Here is an 18,106-nt window from a genome sequence, read left to right on the forward strand (position 1 = left end):
CTATAATAACGACCCCTCAGTTTTAACCCTCAATGATCTCCTTGATGTTAATGACTTGATCCAACTTTGCCATACTCCTACACTCGACAAAGCAGCGACGCTAGATGCCATCATCACCAGCAAAGATTTAGCTTCCCTCTCGCACATTGTCCCCATCGATTGGTCGGACCATCAGCTCATCCTCTTCACGATCAACAGATTCACTCATCCCCCTTCCCTCCACAAACCTTAAACTTAAGAAACTAACCAGAAACATTCACCTTATTCCTTCTGGCGTACTAGAATCTTCACTCAAAGCCAAACTTCAACTTTCCCCTCCCTCACAAAATGCTAACGATATCACCGAACACTACAACAATACAATCACAGAAATCCTTGACCAAATTGCACCAGCCAAATTAAAACTGCTAAAAAACATCCCTTCCAAATCCTGGTTTAATGCTAAACTTAACAATGAAGGACGTGCACTCAGAATGTCCGAGTGCTCTTGGAGACAATACCCCTCTCTCTCCAACCTCGCCCTCCTCAGATCCGCTAGGTACAACTACAAAAAACACACCCTTAGTGAAAAGGCCTCCTTCTTCTGCGCTCAACTGGATCGAGCCAAGAATAGACCCAGGGAATTATTTAACAATATCAAAAAACAATCTGCTTCCGCCACCCCCAAGTTGACCGCCACCATCGAAAATTGCGAACTAATTGCGAAATTCTTCTCTGAAACAATTACCAAGATTGACTCATCCTTTGCTTCAAATCTCCCGCCGCAAGGTGTCTCACCCCTCCTGGTCCTCCCACCCTTGACACTTTTCTCACCTTCGCCCCTCTTGATCCTTTCCCCCCCCTCTGATCCTGCACGTCACCTGTTCTCTGCCACCCCCAAGATCTTTTCCCCCCTAGCGCACAGCTTAAAAACAATGCCTCCTGGCTTCATTTTAGCCCAGTTACAGAGCGAGAAGTTCTCAACATCATCTCCAAGCTCAAGCCCTCCTCTCATTCCCTGGACCCTCTCCCTTCCAATATCGTTCAAGACCTAAAGCATATCATCACTCCTTATTGGACTACCATCATCAACACATCCCTGGCTACGGGTTGTGTCCTTGTTTCCCTCCAGTTGGGCCAAATTTCCCCCATCCTTAAAAACGCTAGAGCTGACCCTAACAACCTTAACAATCTTCGCCCCATCTCTAATCTTCCTCTTCTCTCAAAAGCACTTGAAAAATGCGTCCTGCTCCAACTGGACAAACACATTGACTCATTTTGCCTTCTGGATGTATTTCAGGCAGGTTTCCGAAAGGGTTGTAGCACTGAAACTGTAATGCTCAACATTGTCGATGACATCCATCACTCCCTTGACAAGGGGAAGGCTTCCCTTCTCATCCTTCTTGACCTTTCTGCTGCCTTCGATACTGTCAACCACTCTGCCCTACTCAATACCCTCAAAGATCGGTTTGGCCTCAATGGTCCCGCTCTTGAATGGTTCACTTCCTTCTTCCAGCACAGATCCCAACAAATCAAAATCAGCAGTTGCCTCTCTAAACCTACACCTGTCTCCCTGGGTGTTCCCCAGGGTTCTATTCTCTCTCCCTCTCTATTTAACCTCTTCATGGAGCCCCTCACCATCATTCTAAAGAAAGCAGGTATCAACTACCACCTCTATGCAGATGACACCCATCTTTACTGTAAAATTAAATCCCAATCTGACATTCAGCACCTCAATGACACCCTGCCTAAGATCCAACAATGGTTCCATCACAACCACCTGAAACTCAACCCTAAAAAAACTGAAGTCATTCTCTTTGCCCCTAAAAATAACCGGCTCCCCATGCAACACTGGCTCTCTGACCTAAATGCTCTCAACTGCTCCCTTTCAATCTCCAACTGAGTCAAATCTCTCGGAATCAGCATTGACCAAAACATCAGCCTTTCACCTCATATAAAAAAGTGCTGCCAAAGCAGCACCCTTTTCACTTCTTCACCTCAAAAGAATCAAACCCTTCATCCCTGTTGGTGACTTTAAATTTGTCGTACAATCATTAGTACTCTCCAGACTCTACTAAGGCAACGCTTTGCTCTTAGGTACTCCTAAAGTTCATCTAGCCCCAATCAAGTCAGTCTTTAACCTTGCGGCCAGGCTTATCACGGATTCCCAAGAGGCGGGATCACATCTCTCCCATCCTCAAAGATCTCCAATGGCTTCCCCTGGATGGCAGATCCATCTACAAGAACGCCTGCATTACGCATAAGGCCTTGCACCCTCAAACCCCACTGTATCTCTCCCACAAACTTCACAAAGCCAGCTGCTCCAGAGAATTGAGAAGCCACAATGCCCTCATGATGGTCCCTCCCTTGGTTGAAAAGAAATCAACTCAAGCACGCTCTTTCTCCTGTAACTCTCCTAACATTTGGAACTCTCTCCCCAAAGATCTACGTTGTAACCCCTCATACTTCAGTTTCAAAAAAGATCTCAAACAACACCTTCTCCTCAAATATTGGGGTCCTTAATCCTGTTTACCTCCCAGGTGTCTCCTAACCACCCTCTTATATTACCTTTCTTCCTCTCAGCTTCATACCTGACCCACCAACCGCGCTTTGCTCCCCACATCTTCCTCCTTCCTTCTGTTCACTTCTTCCCACTTCATTCCCCTTCTTGTTCTCTTCTCTCCTTACTTCCTCCATATCCCCACCTCACCCCTATTCCCTTCCCCTTCTACTCCCCTTTCCCACTTACTCTTTCATCCAATGCCCTGACTGGTTCTTAATGTTACTGCCTATACCTTGTTTTATACCTATTGTTCCTTTACTTTTTGTTCTCATATTCTGCCTTTCCTTTATGTTTGAGCTGCTTCTTATATTTGTTTTTATCTTTTGCCTGTAAAGAGCTCTGATACCCTTGGGTCCTGCCAGCGCTATATAAAACTGTTTAAATAAAAATCGATGACATCCACCACTCACCTGATAATGGAGAGACTTGCCTTTTTATCCTCCTTGATCTCTCCACAGCGTTCGATACAGTCAACCATTCAGCCCTCCTTAACGTGCTTAGGACCCTTTTCAGCCTTAATGGTACTGCCTACAAATGGTTTGTCTCCTACCTACAACGCGAACTCAGCAAATCAAAATTCTAAACTGTATTTCTAACCCCACTCCTGTCTCCCTTGGAGTCCCCCAAGGATCTATTCTCTCTACCACTATCTTTAACCTCTTCATGGAACTCCTCACCCTCATTCTTAAACAAGCAGGCATCAACTACCACCTCTACGCCGATGACACCCAAATCTATTACAAGATTAAGACTCACAATGACATCCTACACCTGAACAACACCCTCACCAAGATCCAAACCAGGTTCTTTTCCGATCATCTCAAACTTAACCCTAATAAAACCGAAATCATTGTCTTCTCTCCTAAAAATAACCCTCTTCCCGTTCAATCCTGGATCTCTGATCTTAACGCACTCAACTGCTCACTCACCTTGTCCAAATCCGTCGAATCTCTTGGTATTTCTATCGACAACACCCTAACTCTCAACATCCACATCAAAAACTCCACTAATGAAGCCCTCTTCACTCTCCTACACCCCAAGAAAATCAAACCCTTTATATATAGTGATGATTTTAAACTTGTTTGGTCACTTGTTCTTTCACGTATTGATTATAGTAACGCCATCCACAACGGAATCCCAAAGGTCCACCTTGCTCCAATCAAAGCTGTGCTCAACCTTGCAGCCAGGCTCATTAGAGACTGCAAACATTTCGATCATATATCCCCAGCTCTCAAATCTCTTGAATAGCTCCCGATTGAAGGTAGATCCGCCTACAAAACTGCCTGTATTACTTATAAAGTCCTCCACCAAAACACTCTGCAGTACCTCTCCAAGAAACCCCTCATTGCAGGCACCAAACAAACTCCTAGAAGCACCAACACCCTCCTCCTAATCCCACCACATCATAAAAAGAAATCCACACAATCACGCTCCTTCCGTGGTAATGCCCCTATCATCTGGAATGCACTCCCAAAAATCCTGCGCGGTAACCCCTCCTATTCCAGCTTCACAAAATACCTCATACTCCACCTCCTCAATTATTATTGGCGATCCTAACCTGTGACCTGCACTTGATCTCCAATCATCATGTTATATTTGGCCAGTAAACCCTGTTCATTTCCTGAACACCACCTACCTAATTACCTGAAATGTATAGCTTTTGCGCCCATTTACCTATTTGATTTGTATATACCGTAAGTAGTCTTCATTATTCCTTATCTACTTGTATGCCATGTTGGCTCAATTATTATTGGGGGTCCTAACCTGTGACCTACACTTGATCCCCAAGCACCATGTTATATTTGTCCAATTATTTGTCCATTTCCTTAACATCTCCTACCTAATTACTTCAAGTGTTTAGCTCTTGCACCTGTTTATCTATTTTGATTTTGTATATTTTGCATGTTGTTTCATTATCTTTTATCTACTTGTATGCCATGTTTGCCTTATGTCATCTTACTCATGTAAAGCCCTCTGGGTCTAGCCAGCGCTATATAAATCTTTTAAAAATAAATAAAAGTGGAAGAGTCAGCAAGCGTGTGTGGGCATAGCAGCTGTATCACAGGTGAGGGGCCCACAGCCCATTCAACTAAAACTAATATACATAAAATTAATCAAATTTAAAAGTATACCTGCATTCATCCTATCTGATAGAAAACCATACAGGTTACGTCAAAGTGCCAAGTACTTGTATGCAGTATATGCCCGTAGTTGTCGAAAAGTGCAACCTATTCAGATAGGGACAAAACGATCATCACAAAATGCTACATTTCGATACATATCCAGCAGTTTGACATAAAATATTCTTGCTTGGGCCATACAACATTAAAAAGAAGAACATACTGTTCAAGTCAAGTCAAGTCAAAACCACTTTATTCGAATAATTTAAATCATAAAAGGTACATATAAAAACACACAATTCATAATATTCAATTGATACAGTTAAATATGTACTTCTTAAAAATCTCAGCCATGATAAAAAGGGAAAGGAGTAATTATACGTTTCAATCCATAAAATTTTAACAATTGTATGTCGGGACTCATGAGACCCTGTCTAAAAAGAAAGGGGTAATAAGGTGCTCAACTGGTCAAGGGAACAACACTATTTACACATCTTTGGTTCTTAATACGCACAGCAGCAACAAAGTAACTTGCGATATTAAAAATTGTCCAGGGAGATTCCAGACGTTGTAAGTAAAGCAAAGCAGGCCTAGCCTGGACAATCCCTGTTCCCTTTAACAGTGGTAATACAAATGTTAACCTAATATCCTGATAATAACGACAGAAGAGGGTAAAATGCATTGTTTCCTGACTAGAGCTATCATCACATTTAGAAAGGGCTGTATCAACAGGCCTACTCCACCCATTGTACATACCCAGAACAAAATGTATTAGATTGAAGCGAAATTTTGTCAACAAAACGCGGTGGAAAGGCCTTGTGACCAACTGCAAGTATGGCTCAGTCATAGGGGTCGTTACCAACAAATAGTAGGCCCTCACGTGAGGCTTTTTTAGCTCAATCTCCTCCCTTTCCATAGCTCTTCGCGCCCGAAAGTTTTTCTTAACCCATGCAATATCACCCTTTACAATGGTATCCGGGTTTTCAAATAGCTCGGGTCGCCCAAGTTTCTTCAGCTCATTTTTCACATAAAATAGCCACAGTATTTCTTTTCCTTTGTCCAGCCTAAGGCAGTCTTTTAATATATGCTGGTTTAAGAGTAAATCCAGATTAAGCCAGACTTTTAATGCAGTAAAGCCTATGTGCATAAAAATTAATCACAGTTAAGAATAGAGCTGCATTTATCTTAACCCTCAGAAAAGCATACAGGATACGTCAAAGTGCCAAGTGCTTGTATACAATGTATGACAGTAATTGACAAAACATACTGATATATTAATCACATTGTGGGCTAAGTCCCTTCTTCCAAAGGACATTAACCACCAGGAAAGGTCCCTTCCTGGCAGTATTCACTGCCTGGTGACATAACTTTCACAACTCTTCCTGCCCCAAATTGAAGCAATTTTACCTTCAAGATGTCACCCTTCTTGAAGCTCAGCTCATCCTCGCCATTTGCGATGAAGTCACGCTTTGCCACAGCCTCCATTTTGTTTTGTTGAGAGGTAGAGCTGGTCTAGGCTGGGCTGAGGAGTCTTGACTGCCGACCCGAGCTCCTAAATGAACAAATAGGAGTAAGAATAGTGTAAGACCAAAGACATAGCTGGAGATTACATATACCGGTCATAGCTGCCAGCAAAATTGCAGCCATGGACAATGTGCACTTTCAATGAAAATGCCTCACCCCAATACATACACTTTGTTTTAAATGAATTGATTTTTCTTTAAAGAAAACATTGCTGTGCTTAGGTAATTCTTCACACTGCCGTTATGTCCTCGCCTGTAAGGATTGGGGATTCATGCAGGGGACAAAGTCCATTAAAAAAGTATGGGAATTGCAATGCTTCACACAATGTTGGTGCGGTCAATGGCGTGGCTTAAAAAATCGAATTATTCTGTTACTGTTTTTCGGTCTTTCACCTTCATGTAGCTAAATATAAAATAATGCACGGTCGTAAATGATGAGACCTTTATTAGTTAATGTCGTTCAGAGGTCTGTGTGAGTAACCAGAGAACCACAGAATTGAAAGCTGTTGGTGCAGCGGAGAACAATGACTTGTGTATGTTTAGTGCTGCGAGGTCAGTCCGTGACAGAAAGCACTGTGCATATATGTAATTATTTTGGACTTGCATTATATACATTATAATAGTGATATTCAAAGTACGGCGCGGGGGCACTGGTGGCCCTCTTTACCTTTACATGCTACCCCACTGGTGAACAGCAGCACAAGCTGCTCTTTACTGGCTAAGCAATAATATTCAGAAAGTTAAATAAAAAGGCAAACATTCATTTGCAGATTAGATTAAAGTTATTAGGTAACTATTGTGGTGTCCTACACCACTTAACTTTATTTAACCTGTGAATAAATGCTTGCCCGTTAATTTAACGTTTTTTTTTTACCTCCTTACACAATACCTGACCCACCCAGACCCACTACCACCACCCTGCTGGCATCAATGCGACCCTTGGTCACACCACAGACCATACTTTGTGGCCCCTGGGCAAATGTTTGAGTACCCATGCATTATAAGGTAGGCTGCTACAAAATGAGCAAAAAGGTTTAAGATGGAAAAGTGCTTCCTAAATATACAATTTAGTAATACCCAGGCTGTATGTAGTGCAATTTCTTTTATAGCTGTCTTTTAAAAGGACACACTTTACAGCGCAGATGGTAACTCCTTTACAAAACCACTAAAAAATAAAAAATCTGTGTCATCAGAAAGCTTCAATTGATTCTGTTAATAAAGCCAATACTGGCTCCCAAGCATCACTTACATTTTCAGATTGGCCAGTTGCGCACATTTACATTCTTTTCAGGGTGGGGGGGGGGGGGGGGGGAGGGGGGGCACCCCGGAAATTAGACTTGTTAGTCTATCTGCCCCTCTCATGGGTTCACAGCACAAGACACCCTGCTTTATACTGTACCTGAAGCATTTCAACTCTCAGAATTAACTGTCCCGGGACGGTTGTCTTTCCACAAAAAGTAATGGAACTGTTTTTCTTTAAAAAAAAAAGAAGTGTGGGCACGTCCTGCCCCTCAGATCCTGCCCACTTCGACCTTTGCATACATGGTCAGTGACTCACTGACACAAACAATCCAAGACTTCTGGATAACAAAGTGAAAGATTATCGTGCAAAGGGATACATTGGCGGTGTGAGGCGAGGAATGAAGAGCATAAACATATGGTACACGCGTGCCGTGCCAGGAGAATAGAGCCAGGCTGTCAGAGTGGAGTCTGAGCAACATCCCTCTTGGAATCTGAGGAACCAAAATCAAGAAAAATTACTGCTTCACTTCTGATCTGTATTTAACCAAACCTCTTCCCTCTTTGCCTGGCAACATGTGTTTCGCCACTGTGAGAACTGGCTCTATATATACTGCACCAAAGTGAGGTACAGTGTGTATAGAGTCCAGGGGTATCCAGAGGTTTTGCAGAGGTTAAAGTTAGATACAACCTTACTCTCTAAAGTGATAGCTTGTTCGAGCAGTAAGGCAGTATCAGAGGACAACGTTAAGCATTTGATTTTTTTTAAAAAATATTTTTTATTGCAGATTTGCATAACACTGAATCATTCTTTTCGGCAATCCTGCTTGCGACAGTAGCACTGCACAAATCGTGAAACAAAACATTACATGGCCAGTAAGCCCACATCCCAGAGGCCAGGCGGCTTTAACTGGAAAGTTGCTGGAAGCATAGAGACAAACAAAGAAAGAAAAAAAAACGTGTGCAACTGTTCAGCAGGAAGTTCTGGCATTTGCTTTTCTTTTCCCCCCTTCAACCCATTCATCAACGTATAAACAGTTAGAACCCCAAGAGGCAATAGCAAGGTGTCAGTACAATCTTAACTCGGTATCCCTTATCTAGTCTCCCTTCGCCCACTCTATGGATCTCCTCGTGTACTAATCTCTGTGTGCCTCACCCAAGTGGCTAACAGATTATCCCTTATCCCACCCCCCACCCCGGGTCCTCATCCTCTAATTGCAGGTGGTAACATCTCTGCAAATGTGAGTGAGCAGGAGTCGCTGGAAAGTATGGTAAGTGATGCGGTGTCCCTGGGGTGTTACGGGGTAGCCCCGCCTTCTGAGTGCTGTTCTGCCTGGTCATCCTGCATATCATAGTCGTGCAATGCCTGTGTCAGGGTGTCCCATGCTTGAGCCGATTCTAATGCCTTTTCATTATGTTGTCGCTGCGCAGTTTGGAATCTGATCGAACTCTCTCCATTAGCCCATTTGAGGAACTCGTTCCTCCATCTCATGCTATTCGGTTCTATCGCTGCCTTCCAGTGTTGTGTTATTTCGCGCTTGGCTATTACAAGTCCCATGTCTATAAATTTACTGGTAATCTTATTTTTAGGGGTGTGGGGGAACCAGTGCAGCACGCCTACTGCTATATCGAATACCAAACTTCGTTTGGTGATCGCGTTCAGGGTGTCTCCTACCTCCTTCCCATATAGCTCCAGTGCCGGACATGTCCACAGCATATGGCCCAGCTCTGCTCCAACTAGTGCACATCTGGGGCAAGCCGCCCCGTCTGCATTGAAGTACCTTTGGATCCTTTCCGGCGTAAGGTACGTGCGGTGGAGGACAAAAAAGTGTACTAGTTGAAATCTGGCGTTGCGGGTGCTCTTCTGGGCCCGCCGCACAATCTGCGCCCAAGTTGTTTCAGGTATGGGTCTTCCTACCTCCGTTTCCCACTTCCCCTTCAAAGTCGTTAGAGGAGGTAAATCTTCATTAACCATTCTGGAGTAAAGACAGGTGACTGCCTTGTAAGTTCCAGCAGAACTCATGGCATATTGGCACGCCATTGTCGTTTTCGGCTCGGTCAGGCCTTCTTTCCAGTGTTTCTGTATCGCTTGTGTTAACACGGCGTGGAGCAAGAAGTCCCCCCTAGGTAAGTCATACCGTTCTAGTAGCGTCGGGTAGGGCATCAGGGCCCCATCCTCATATAAGTCTCCCACCATCTGTGTACCTGCCTCTTCCCACATCTGCAGTCTCGACCAGTCGCCACCGTGCGGGAGCGCTGTCAGCATTCCCAATGACATCTTAGGGGCATATGGATGTATCACCCCCGCCTTGCGCTGAGTGCGGTTCCAGCATTGCCGTATCGTGTTTTCCTCAAGAGATAAAGCGCGTGTTACTAGCTTTTGCTGTAGTGCTATGAAGGAAAGAACATGACGAGGGATGCCTTGATCTCTGGTTTGTTCCGGGCCTCTAAATTCCCGAGCTACCTCTTGAGTGTAAATCTGCAGTTGCGCTGCCAAATAATATAGTTCCAATTCAGGGACCGCCATCCCTCCCTCTGATTTGGGTCTTAACAGTGTCCTTAGAGCCACTCTTCGCCGACCCGTCCCCCAAAGGAAGGACACTATCATGGATCTCAGGAGTCGGAAGGTGGCAGCTGGAATCCACACAGGGAGTGTCCTAAAGTAGTATAGAAACTGTGGTAGTGCCACCATTTTTAGTAGTGCCACTCGACCTGCTATGGATAGTGGAAGCGTGGCCCAAAAGGCCATGCTACTCTTCAGTGTCCTCACTCTGCGCCCTATATTTCCCTCCAGTACGTCGGCCGGTGAGTGGTATATGTGAACGCCTAGATATTTTAAGCAGGTGGGCTCCCAGCGCACTGGTCTGCCTGTAGTCAGTCGTGGTTCGCCGTGGCGTACTGGGAATAAGCATGTCTTGTCCCAGTTTACTTTGAGGCCCGAGACCATACCAAACCGCTGAAGCAAGCTGTCGGCACCCTCCAACGCTCCATCGGTGTCCTCAATGAAAAGCAGGAGGTCGTCCGCATATAGCGATATATGGTGACGTCCTGTCCTGTCGCTCAACCCGGCATAGTGGACGCCTGATCGGATCGATATTGCCAAAGGTTCTATCGCTAGAGCGAACAGTAGCAGGGACAACGAGCACCCCTGCCTCGTACCTCTCTCGACCGGGTATTGCTGTGATATTAGTGGACGTACTAGGGTGGTCATGTGGCTTAATAGGCGAGATGCCAAAATACTGCTCAGTATTTTATAGTCGGTGGTGAGCATCGAGAGCGGTCTGTAAGAGGCTGTATCCTCACCCTCCCTTCCTGGCTTCAGTAGGGGTATGATTAGTGCTTCTCGCATGGAAGATGGCAGCCGTCCCAACCGCTTTGCTTCACTATAGACCTCCAGCAATCTTGGCGCCAGGAGGTCAACGTGCTTGCTATAAAATTCTATTGGTATGCCATCTAATCCTGGGGTTTTGTTCCGCCACATGCTTTTAATGGCGCCCCGAATTTCCTCCACTGTTATATCTCTGCCCATCGTCTCGGCCTGGTCCCGGTCCAACTCCGGAAAGCAGAGTCCTTCCAGGAAGGCTTTCACAGCCGGGGCCCCTACCTCCAACCTACTTCTATATAAGGATGCATAATAGCTCTCGAAGCACTGCAGAACCTCGGTCTGGGTTGTAGACCTCCCTCCCATCAGAAGTGCGCATCAATACTATAGGGGTGCCTCTTTTAGTGGGGTTAGCAAGCCAGGCCAACAAGGTCCCAGCCCGATCGCCCTCTGCATGCGTCCTGGCTGTGTATGCCTTATAGTCGTAACTGCGCAAGCGCTCAGTTTCTACCGCCACGAGTTCCTTGGCCTTAGTGACCGTGTCTTGGAGCTCCTGGTGACCGGGCCTTGAAAGTTCCGCTTCCCGAAGCGCCCTGTCTGCTCTATCCAGATCATCCAGGAGAACCCTACGCACTCCTACCTGTGCAACTATGCAGAACCCTCTCAAAACTACCTTGAAGGCATCCCATTCCGTAGACCTCGCCTCGGTCGTGCCTGCATTATCATCGAAGTATTGTGTAATTCTCTCCTCTAATGCCCCCTTAAACACAGGATCATCGAGCAATTCAGGATGCAGTTTCCAGGTGGGAACACATGATTCATTAGGGAGCCATCGCAAGGCCAATAGCAGAGGGTTATGATCCGACACCGTGCGTGTTAAATATTCAGTACGCACCACCACTGGTACCAGGTCTGGGGAGCAAAGTATCGCGTCCAGCCATACATGGAGCTCGTGCATCCCTGAAAAATAAGAATAATCCCGGTCGTGCGGGTGCTGTGCACGCCATATGTCCATCAAGCCCCACCTCTCCTGCCATTCAAATCTACCTTTAGTGGTACGATGTATCAGGGAGTCCCTTAGCGGTGGGTGAGATCTATCTAATGAGGTATCTAATATTGAGTTAAAGTCTCCCCCAATTAACAGTGGTCCTGTCAGTAAGTGTGCTAGAGATCCAGACAGCTTCGCTAGAAAAGCCACCAGCTCAACGTTGGGTGCATAAACACTGCAAATAGTTATAGCTTTACCTCCCAATCTGCCCCTCACGGCCACGAACCTGCCCTCTGGGTCAATAACCTGTTGGGTCACCTGAAATGGAACTCGGGCCCTGATCCAAACCAGTGTACCACTTGCGAATGCTGAATAGGTTGCATAAAAAACTTGCCCTCTCCACCTACGCTGCAGCACTATTCCCTCTGCTCGTGTTAGGTGTGTCTCTTGCAGCAGCGCTACCTGCACTCCTCTACGCACCAAATAGGCATGAATTTTATGGCGCCTTGTCATGCTGTGGAGACCTCGCACATTCCATGTGATGCATCTTATATTAGTCAAATCACCCATTGTCCCTCAGCGCATCACACACTCCACCATCGTTACAATCTGAGTTCCCAGAGCATGGGAAGGTGCTATTCTCGAGGATGAGTCCCCCCGCCCAAATCCCCAAACTAAAACTAAACAGTCCCCACTCGCCCCCCAGAACAGGACCTAGTGATCGCCATCTAGCACCGGTCCAAACAATCCCTTTGAAAACCATGGAATTAACCCCACAGGAGTCGCTGTGGGTGCGCCTTAAGGGCTCAGTGGGGGGTTGGTCGCCAACGGGCAGCCGCCCGAGCCCTAGACTCGTCGTCGAGCGATCGAGCCTCGTACAGTGTAGTTCTCCATCGACAATCTCCCTCCCCAACCGCAGTCAGGTTCCCTTCCCCATCAACCTCAGCCAAACTTCCCCTGCTGACCATGTCTGGATCCCATACAGCTCACCAGTTGTCTTTAGCCTTCATCCATCATCTCTTCCGCCATGGCCGGGGTGACCACTGGTAGCGGCATACTGTCTGTTTCAGAACGATCGGTGTCAGAGTGTCCATCGCCTTTCTCAGATTCTTCTTCTTCCTGCGATGGCGTGCCTTGTGTACCCGAGATAACCGATACCAAGTCCAGGACCTCTTTCTGCTCTTCTGTGGTTACGGATTGCGGGGGCTTCCTCTGTCCTCTTTGTCTGTTCCGAATGCATCTCGATTTCCGTTGTGGCAGGCCATCGGGGTCATTGCCTGGTCGATGTGCAAGTACGTCTTTGCCGGACTTGTATAACTCCAGCCAGGTGCAGGCATCCTCTGGAGTGGCGAAGAACTTGGTGGAGTCGTCAACAATGACTCGGAGCCGGGCCAGAGAGAGCAGGGAATATTGCAAGCCCTCAGATCGTAGTTCCCTTTTGACCGCGAGGAAGGAGGTCCGCCGTCTCTGCGTGTCGTATGTGTAATCCAGGAAGATGTTAACTCTGCTTTTCTCCACCTGGAAGGGGTGGTTTGTTCTTGCATTTTGAAGCAACAGGTCTCTGTCCCTATAGTGCAGCAGTCGGGCGACTACCGGGCGCGGCAGGAGGCCCTGCTGAGGAGGCCTGGCTGGGACTCTGTGAGCTCTCTCTAGCGTGTAGAAGGTGGATAATCCCTCCGGTGCCACCGTTTGCCTGAGCTAGTCCTCGAGGTATTGCACCATGTCTCTCCCTTCCACTTTCTCCGGCAGTCCCACTATTTGGATGTTATTTCGGCGATTACGCCCTTCTGCCTCCTCCGCTCTTCTCTCCAGCATGTCCATACGGTCCATAATGTTAGTCATGGTTGCCCGAATGTCCTTTTGTGCCGGTTCTAACGTGTGGACCACATCTTCCACCAGTTTAACTCTATCGGCCAATTTGCCGTGGTCCGCTCGGGGCAGCCCCAGGCTCGTGGTCACCTGCGCGATAGTGTGCTGGAACGCCTACCGTGTATCCGTCAGCGCCGCCAATATTTTGTCTAGATGAAGCTGCAATTGGGAATCCTGCAGCTGTCCGGGGCCAGCTGATCCCCAGTGTCCATTGGCTCAGTATCCCCTAGGGGCGGGGTGCCACCTTTGGTTCCTTTGGGTTTTCCCATGACCGGGGCGGTTGGGTAGCCTCCTCAGTGGTTGCTTGGCTGTAATGTCTCCAAACTGGGGGTCCTACACAATAACTGACCTCAGGCACGATCCCCAGGGAACCTCTAGACTTCTCCGCCAGCCCGCAGGGTTCAAGGGCCACCACTCGCAGCACCGTAATATCTGGCTATAAGGAGGCGTTTGTGCTGCAGGGTTAGGAACTTCAGGTTCAGGGAAGTGTGAGGGGTAATGCTCCCAGCAGCGTCTCCGGCAGGCGCGATCCACCGGCCCAAGGCAACAGGTCCCGGTGATCTTCCAAGCAGCTATCGCCTTGGCGAACCGCACATCCCCACCTGTACCCTGTCGACTAGTGGGCGCCACCGCTATGGTCCAACTTGTGGCCATGTCGCAACTCAGCCGCGCTCCTGCGCTCGTTGCAATTCACACAATAGTTCTCCTCCGTGGCTGTGCCCCGCGTTCCCCTTCTGGGTGCAAATGCGGCGTTCACGCCCCCAAGGTCCCAAGCACCCAGAGAGAAGGAAGGCTCGTGTGTGGGCCACCCTTGTGTGGTTTAAGAGACCGTTGTGCCCTCCTCTGTACATCGACCCATTGGACACCACTTTCTTCGCTCTGAGGGTTCCAGCAGCCACTCCTGCGATCCGTGGTTACCGAGTGGGGGGGGGGGGGAAGCGTTGTGCCCTCCAATTAACGAACGGGTAGCCCTCTTGCCTGAGTCCTCCTGAGGGTCTCCCGTTATGGCGCCTCCTTCTCTTCCAACTCCCACAAGTGCGGTGTATGCCGGCCGTCCGTCCATCTCTCCTACGGTCGGCTTGTGTCCAGCAGCGTAGGTCCCAGGAGCGGGTTTGCCCTGCGCGTGAGCCGCTCTGCAGGTGCGGCCTCCTCAGGGAGCGCGCTCGACACTTGGTTTCATGCGGGGTTGAGGCTAGATGTTGCCGACCCGCAGGCCGGCAGCGCTCTTTCCCTGATCTTGGGTCGGCGGAGGCCAAGCCAGTCCCGTGGCCGCCATTTTATGCGTTGCGCGGGGTCTGCCAGTCGGGTGGCGGAATGTTTATGTCCCGCAGCGGTCAGCAATTCGGGACGGCCCCGCCCGACCTCGGTCCAGGGGGCGTTTTTACTCTCGCTGAGTCCGCTGGGCTGTAGATCGGAGCTGCAAGCACCCTCCGTGGAACAACTTCTTCCTCACTAGCCTGTAGCTGGACGTGAAGCCGTCAACCTGAGCTTGGTTGGGGTATGCAGGAGCCACCGCGCGGGTTTCTCTGATCGTGGTTCGGGCAGCCACTTCCCTTCTCGTCGGTGGTCAGGGGGGTCTTATTTAGGACTCAGGTCCCGTAAGGTCGCCGCTCGCTCGGGGATCAGCATTCCCGCACGGCCGCCATCTTGACCGCAGCTCCGTTCGGGGCAGCCGGGCTGCGTTCAGCTCAATTAGTCAGCTGCCAGCACTGCAGGGACGGCCTTCCGCTGGTCCGCCGACCGAGTACACCTTCCCACACAATCTCCAGTGGGTTAGGGGTCGGTAATGTCGATTTTCAGGATTATTGGAGGCTCGCATCGCGGAGCCAAGTGCTCAGGCGACCTCCTCCGTCGGCGCTCAAGCCACGCCCCGACAGTGTTAAGCATTTGATGTACACACTCAGTCAGCAAATTAATTCACACACTTAAGAACTGAACTCTAGGCCAATTGTTTTTGTATAAAAAATATACTGTTGTTTTATTTCTATTACCAAGCAAGCCTGGCACAGGTAAGCATAAAAATACTTTGCAGTAGTAAATTACTTGTATGAACACAGTTCAAAATTGCAGTGTAACTTGTACTGGTTTTGGTTACAGTTTTAAGTAAGCAGTTTGCAACAGGTTTAGTACATTCGAATGAATGGGCTTTTTACGTAAAATGCAGTTAATTACTATTCAGATTACTTTTGCTAACACAGGGCCCAATTCACAGAACTAACTTAAGACAAAATCCTAAACTTACTACCATTTTGGTATTCACAGAAGGCACTTACTCATTTTGGTATTCACAGAAGGCACTTACTCATTTTGGTATTCACAGAAGTTAGGAGTCCTAACTTTAGGACTCCTAAATGCCTTCTGTGAATACCGAAAGTCTTACAGTTAGGATTTTTCTCAGTTTAGGAGTAGAACCGTTAGGAGTCCTAACTTTAGGTCTTCTAAATGCCTTCTGTGAATACCAAAAGTCTTAAAGTTAGGATTTTTCTCGGTTAGGGGGGGAGAAACATTAGGAGTCCTAACTTTAGGACTCCTAAATGCCTTATGTGAAAACCGAAAGTCTTAAAGTTAGGATTTTTCTCAGTTTAGGTAAACAATGGAGGGTGGGCGGGAGGGGATGGGGCAGCAGGTAAACAATGGAGGGTGGGCGGGAGGGGATGGGGCAGCAGGTAAACAATGGAGGGTGGGCGGGAGGGTATGGAGCAGAAACACAGCCAATGGTGGATCGGCAAGAGGGGATGGTGAAGCAAGCTGACAATAGAGGACAGGCAGGAGGGGATGAGTAAGCCAGCTAACAACAGAGGGTGGGCGGGAAACAGGAGCAGCTTGTGCGGGTAAGACCGAATGAACATCTGTGTTCATCTTGGATGTGGTTCAAGCTGAAACTCTGTTTCTACGTCCATAGGCGGGGAAAACAGGAAAGAAGCTGGATATGCTCCTGCGTGCACGAAGGTGAGCCGTTGCACCCTGCTGATCATGTAGCTCCAGAAGAAAAAGTAAGCACTTCTGTGCAAGTAGTTTTAGGGTGTTGGTTATTAGCAGTAAAAGAAATATACACTCCTGCATGTAGAAGGATTCCAGTAGTGTGTTGAGTGCTCCTGCACCAACACCAAAGGTGTGTTTCACAACAACGCGCTCCTGCGCATGTTGCTGCCCTGAATGGTGTAAGCGCTCCTGCGTCACACCGAAGTTGTGTTGCACAACAAGGAGCTCCTGAGCATGTGGCTGCCCAGAACGGTGTAAGCGATCCTGCACCAACACCAAAGTTGTGTTGCACAACAACGCGCTCCTGCGCGTGTTGCTGCCCAGAATGATGTACGCGCTTCTGTGCCACAGCAGTCGTGTTGCGCAACAATGCACTCCTGCGCGTGTTGCTACCCAGAATGGTGTAAGCGCTCCTGCGCCAACACAAAGTTGTGTTGCACAACAATGCGCTCCTGCACGTGTTGCTGTCCAGAACGGTTTAAGCGCTCCTGCGCCAACACCGAAGCTGTGTGTTGTACTACAACACGCTCCTGCACATGTTGCTGCCCAGACCGGTGTAAGCGCTCCTGCGCCAACACCAAACTTGTGTGCTGAGGGTAAGCATCGCACTCCTGCGTGAAGTGCTACCAGAAAGGTGTAAGTGCTCCAGCGCTAAAACCGAAAATCTGCGGACTCACCACTTGGCTAGGGGGCAGAATGTCCGGCTAGTTACTGTGAAGCGCCGCTCTCCCGAAACCTAATGAATACGGGTGAACGCTCTGCTGCAGAACGACAATCTCATCTATGGCAAGGATTTTCAATCCGAAGCAACGCTGGGTTGAACGCCATGGGTTTAAATGTGGTTTCACCCGGAAGTTCAACCCGCGCTTGCTTCCTGGATTGCTTTTGGCAGGAGAAAAGCTAGACTACCAACTTCCAGTAGCTCGATGACCTGAAGCTCCATAATGCCCACAAGTAAGCAGAACAACCACGCTTTGGAGCCACTCAGCCTGACGGGCCCCGAGGTGAGCTCCCAGACCGAGAACCATGACAGGTACTTGCTGCTTCCAAGTACGAACCACGTCTCTCTTAAAGACCAAGCAGGTCATTCAAACGAACACTCGCTCAGCCCAAGGCCCCCCCAATTCCTCCACCAGTCCCAGCAACACATTACAGGGAGTTAGATCTAAGACACGGTCCAAAACAATGGAAAGCACCTGACCAACCCCCCTCCTTGAAGGGCTTCAACACTGGACAACCCCACGTGGAAAAAATCCGCTGCTGGGAGCGCGCATCTCACGCAGGCGGCAGAGGCGTCTGTGAGCAGGTGTTGTAAGCACTGCGGGATAAGGTAGGTCGCATGTAAGTAGTTAAATTGAACCATACAAAACTGTAATGAAATCATCAGCTCTCGGGCCTCCCACCATTCCTTGTCATCCAGGTCCCACACCCAGGCCTCCCACCGAAAATTTTAAAACTTGTTATGTCAAAAAAATGTATACATTGGGAAACCTTTTGAGAAAACTTGCTTTTTTTACAAAA

General features: G+C 48.1%; 1 protein-coding gene across 1 annotated transcript in view; it reads right to left on the reverse strand.

The window, feature by feature from the left end:
- The window catches only part of GRAP2 (GRB2 related adaptor protein 2), a 537,997-nt gene that overhangs the window by 320,169 nt on the left and 199,722 nt on the right, over positions 1-18,106 (reverse strand). Inside the window, exon 2 of the mRNA XM_086963467.1 lies at positions 6,070-6,214. Within this exon, the coding sequence (XP_086819593.1) occupies positions 6,070-6,147 (78 nt within the window). The 5' untranslated portion in view covers positions 6,148-6,214. The remainder of the gene's footprint in view (positions 1-6,069; positions 6,215-18,106) is intronic.

The sequence above is a fragment of the Lissotriton vulgaris genome, chromosome 1_1 (genome assembly GCF_964263255.1).
Source record: "Lissotriton vulgaris chromosome 1_1, aLisVul1.2, whole genome shotgun sequence".
In the NCBI taxonomy this organism is placed as follows: Eukaryota; Metazoa; Chordata; class Amphibia; order Caudata; family Salamandridae; genus Lissotriton; species Lissotriton vulgaris.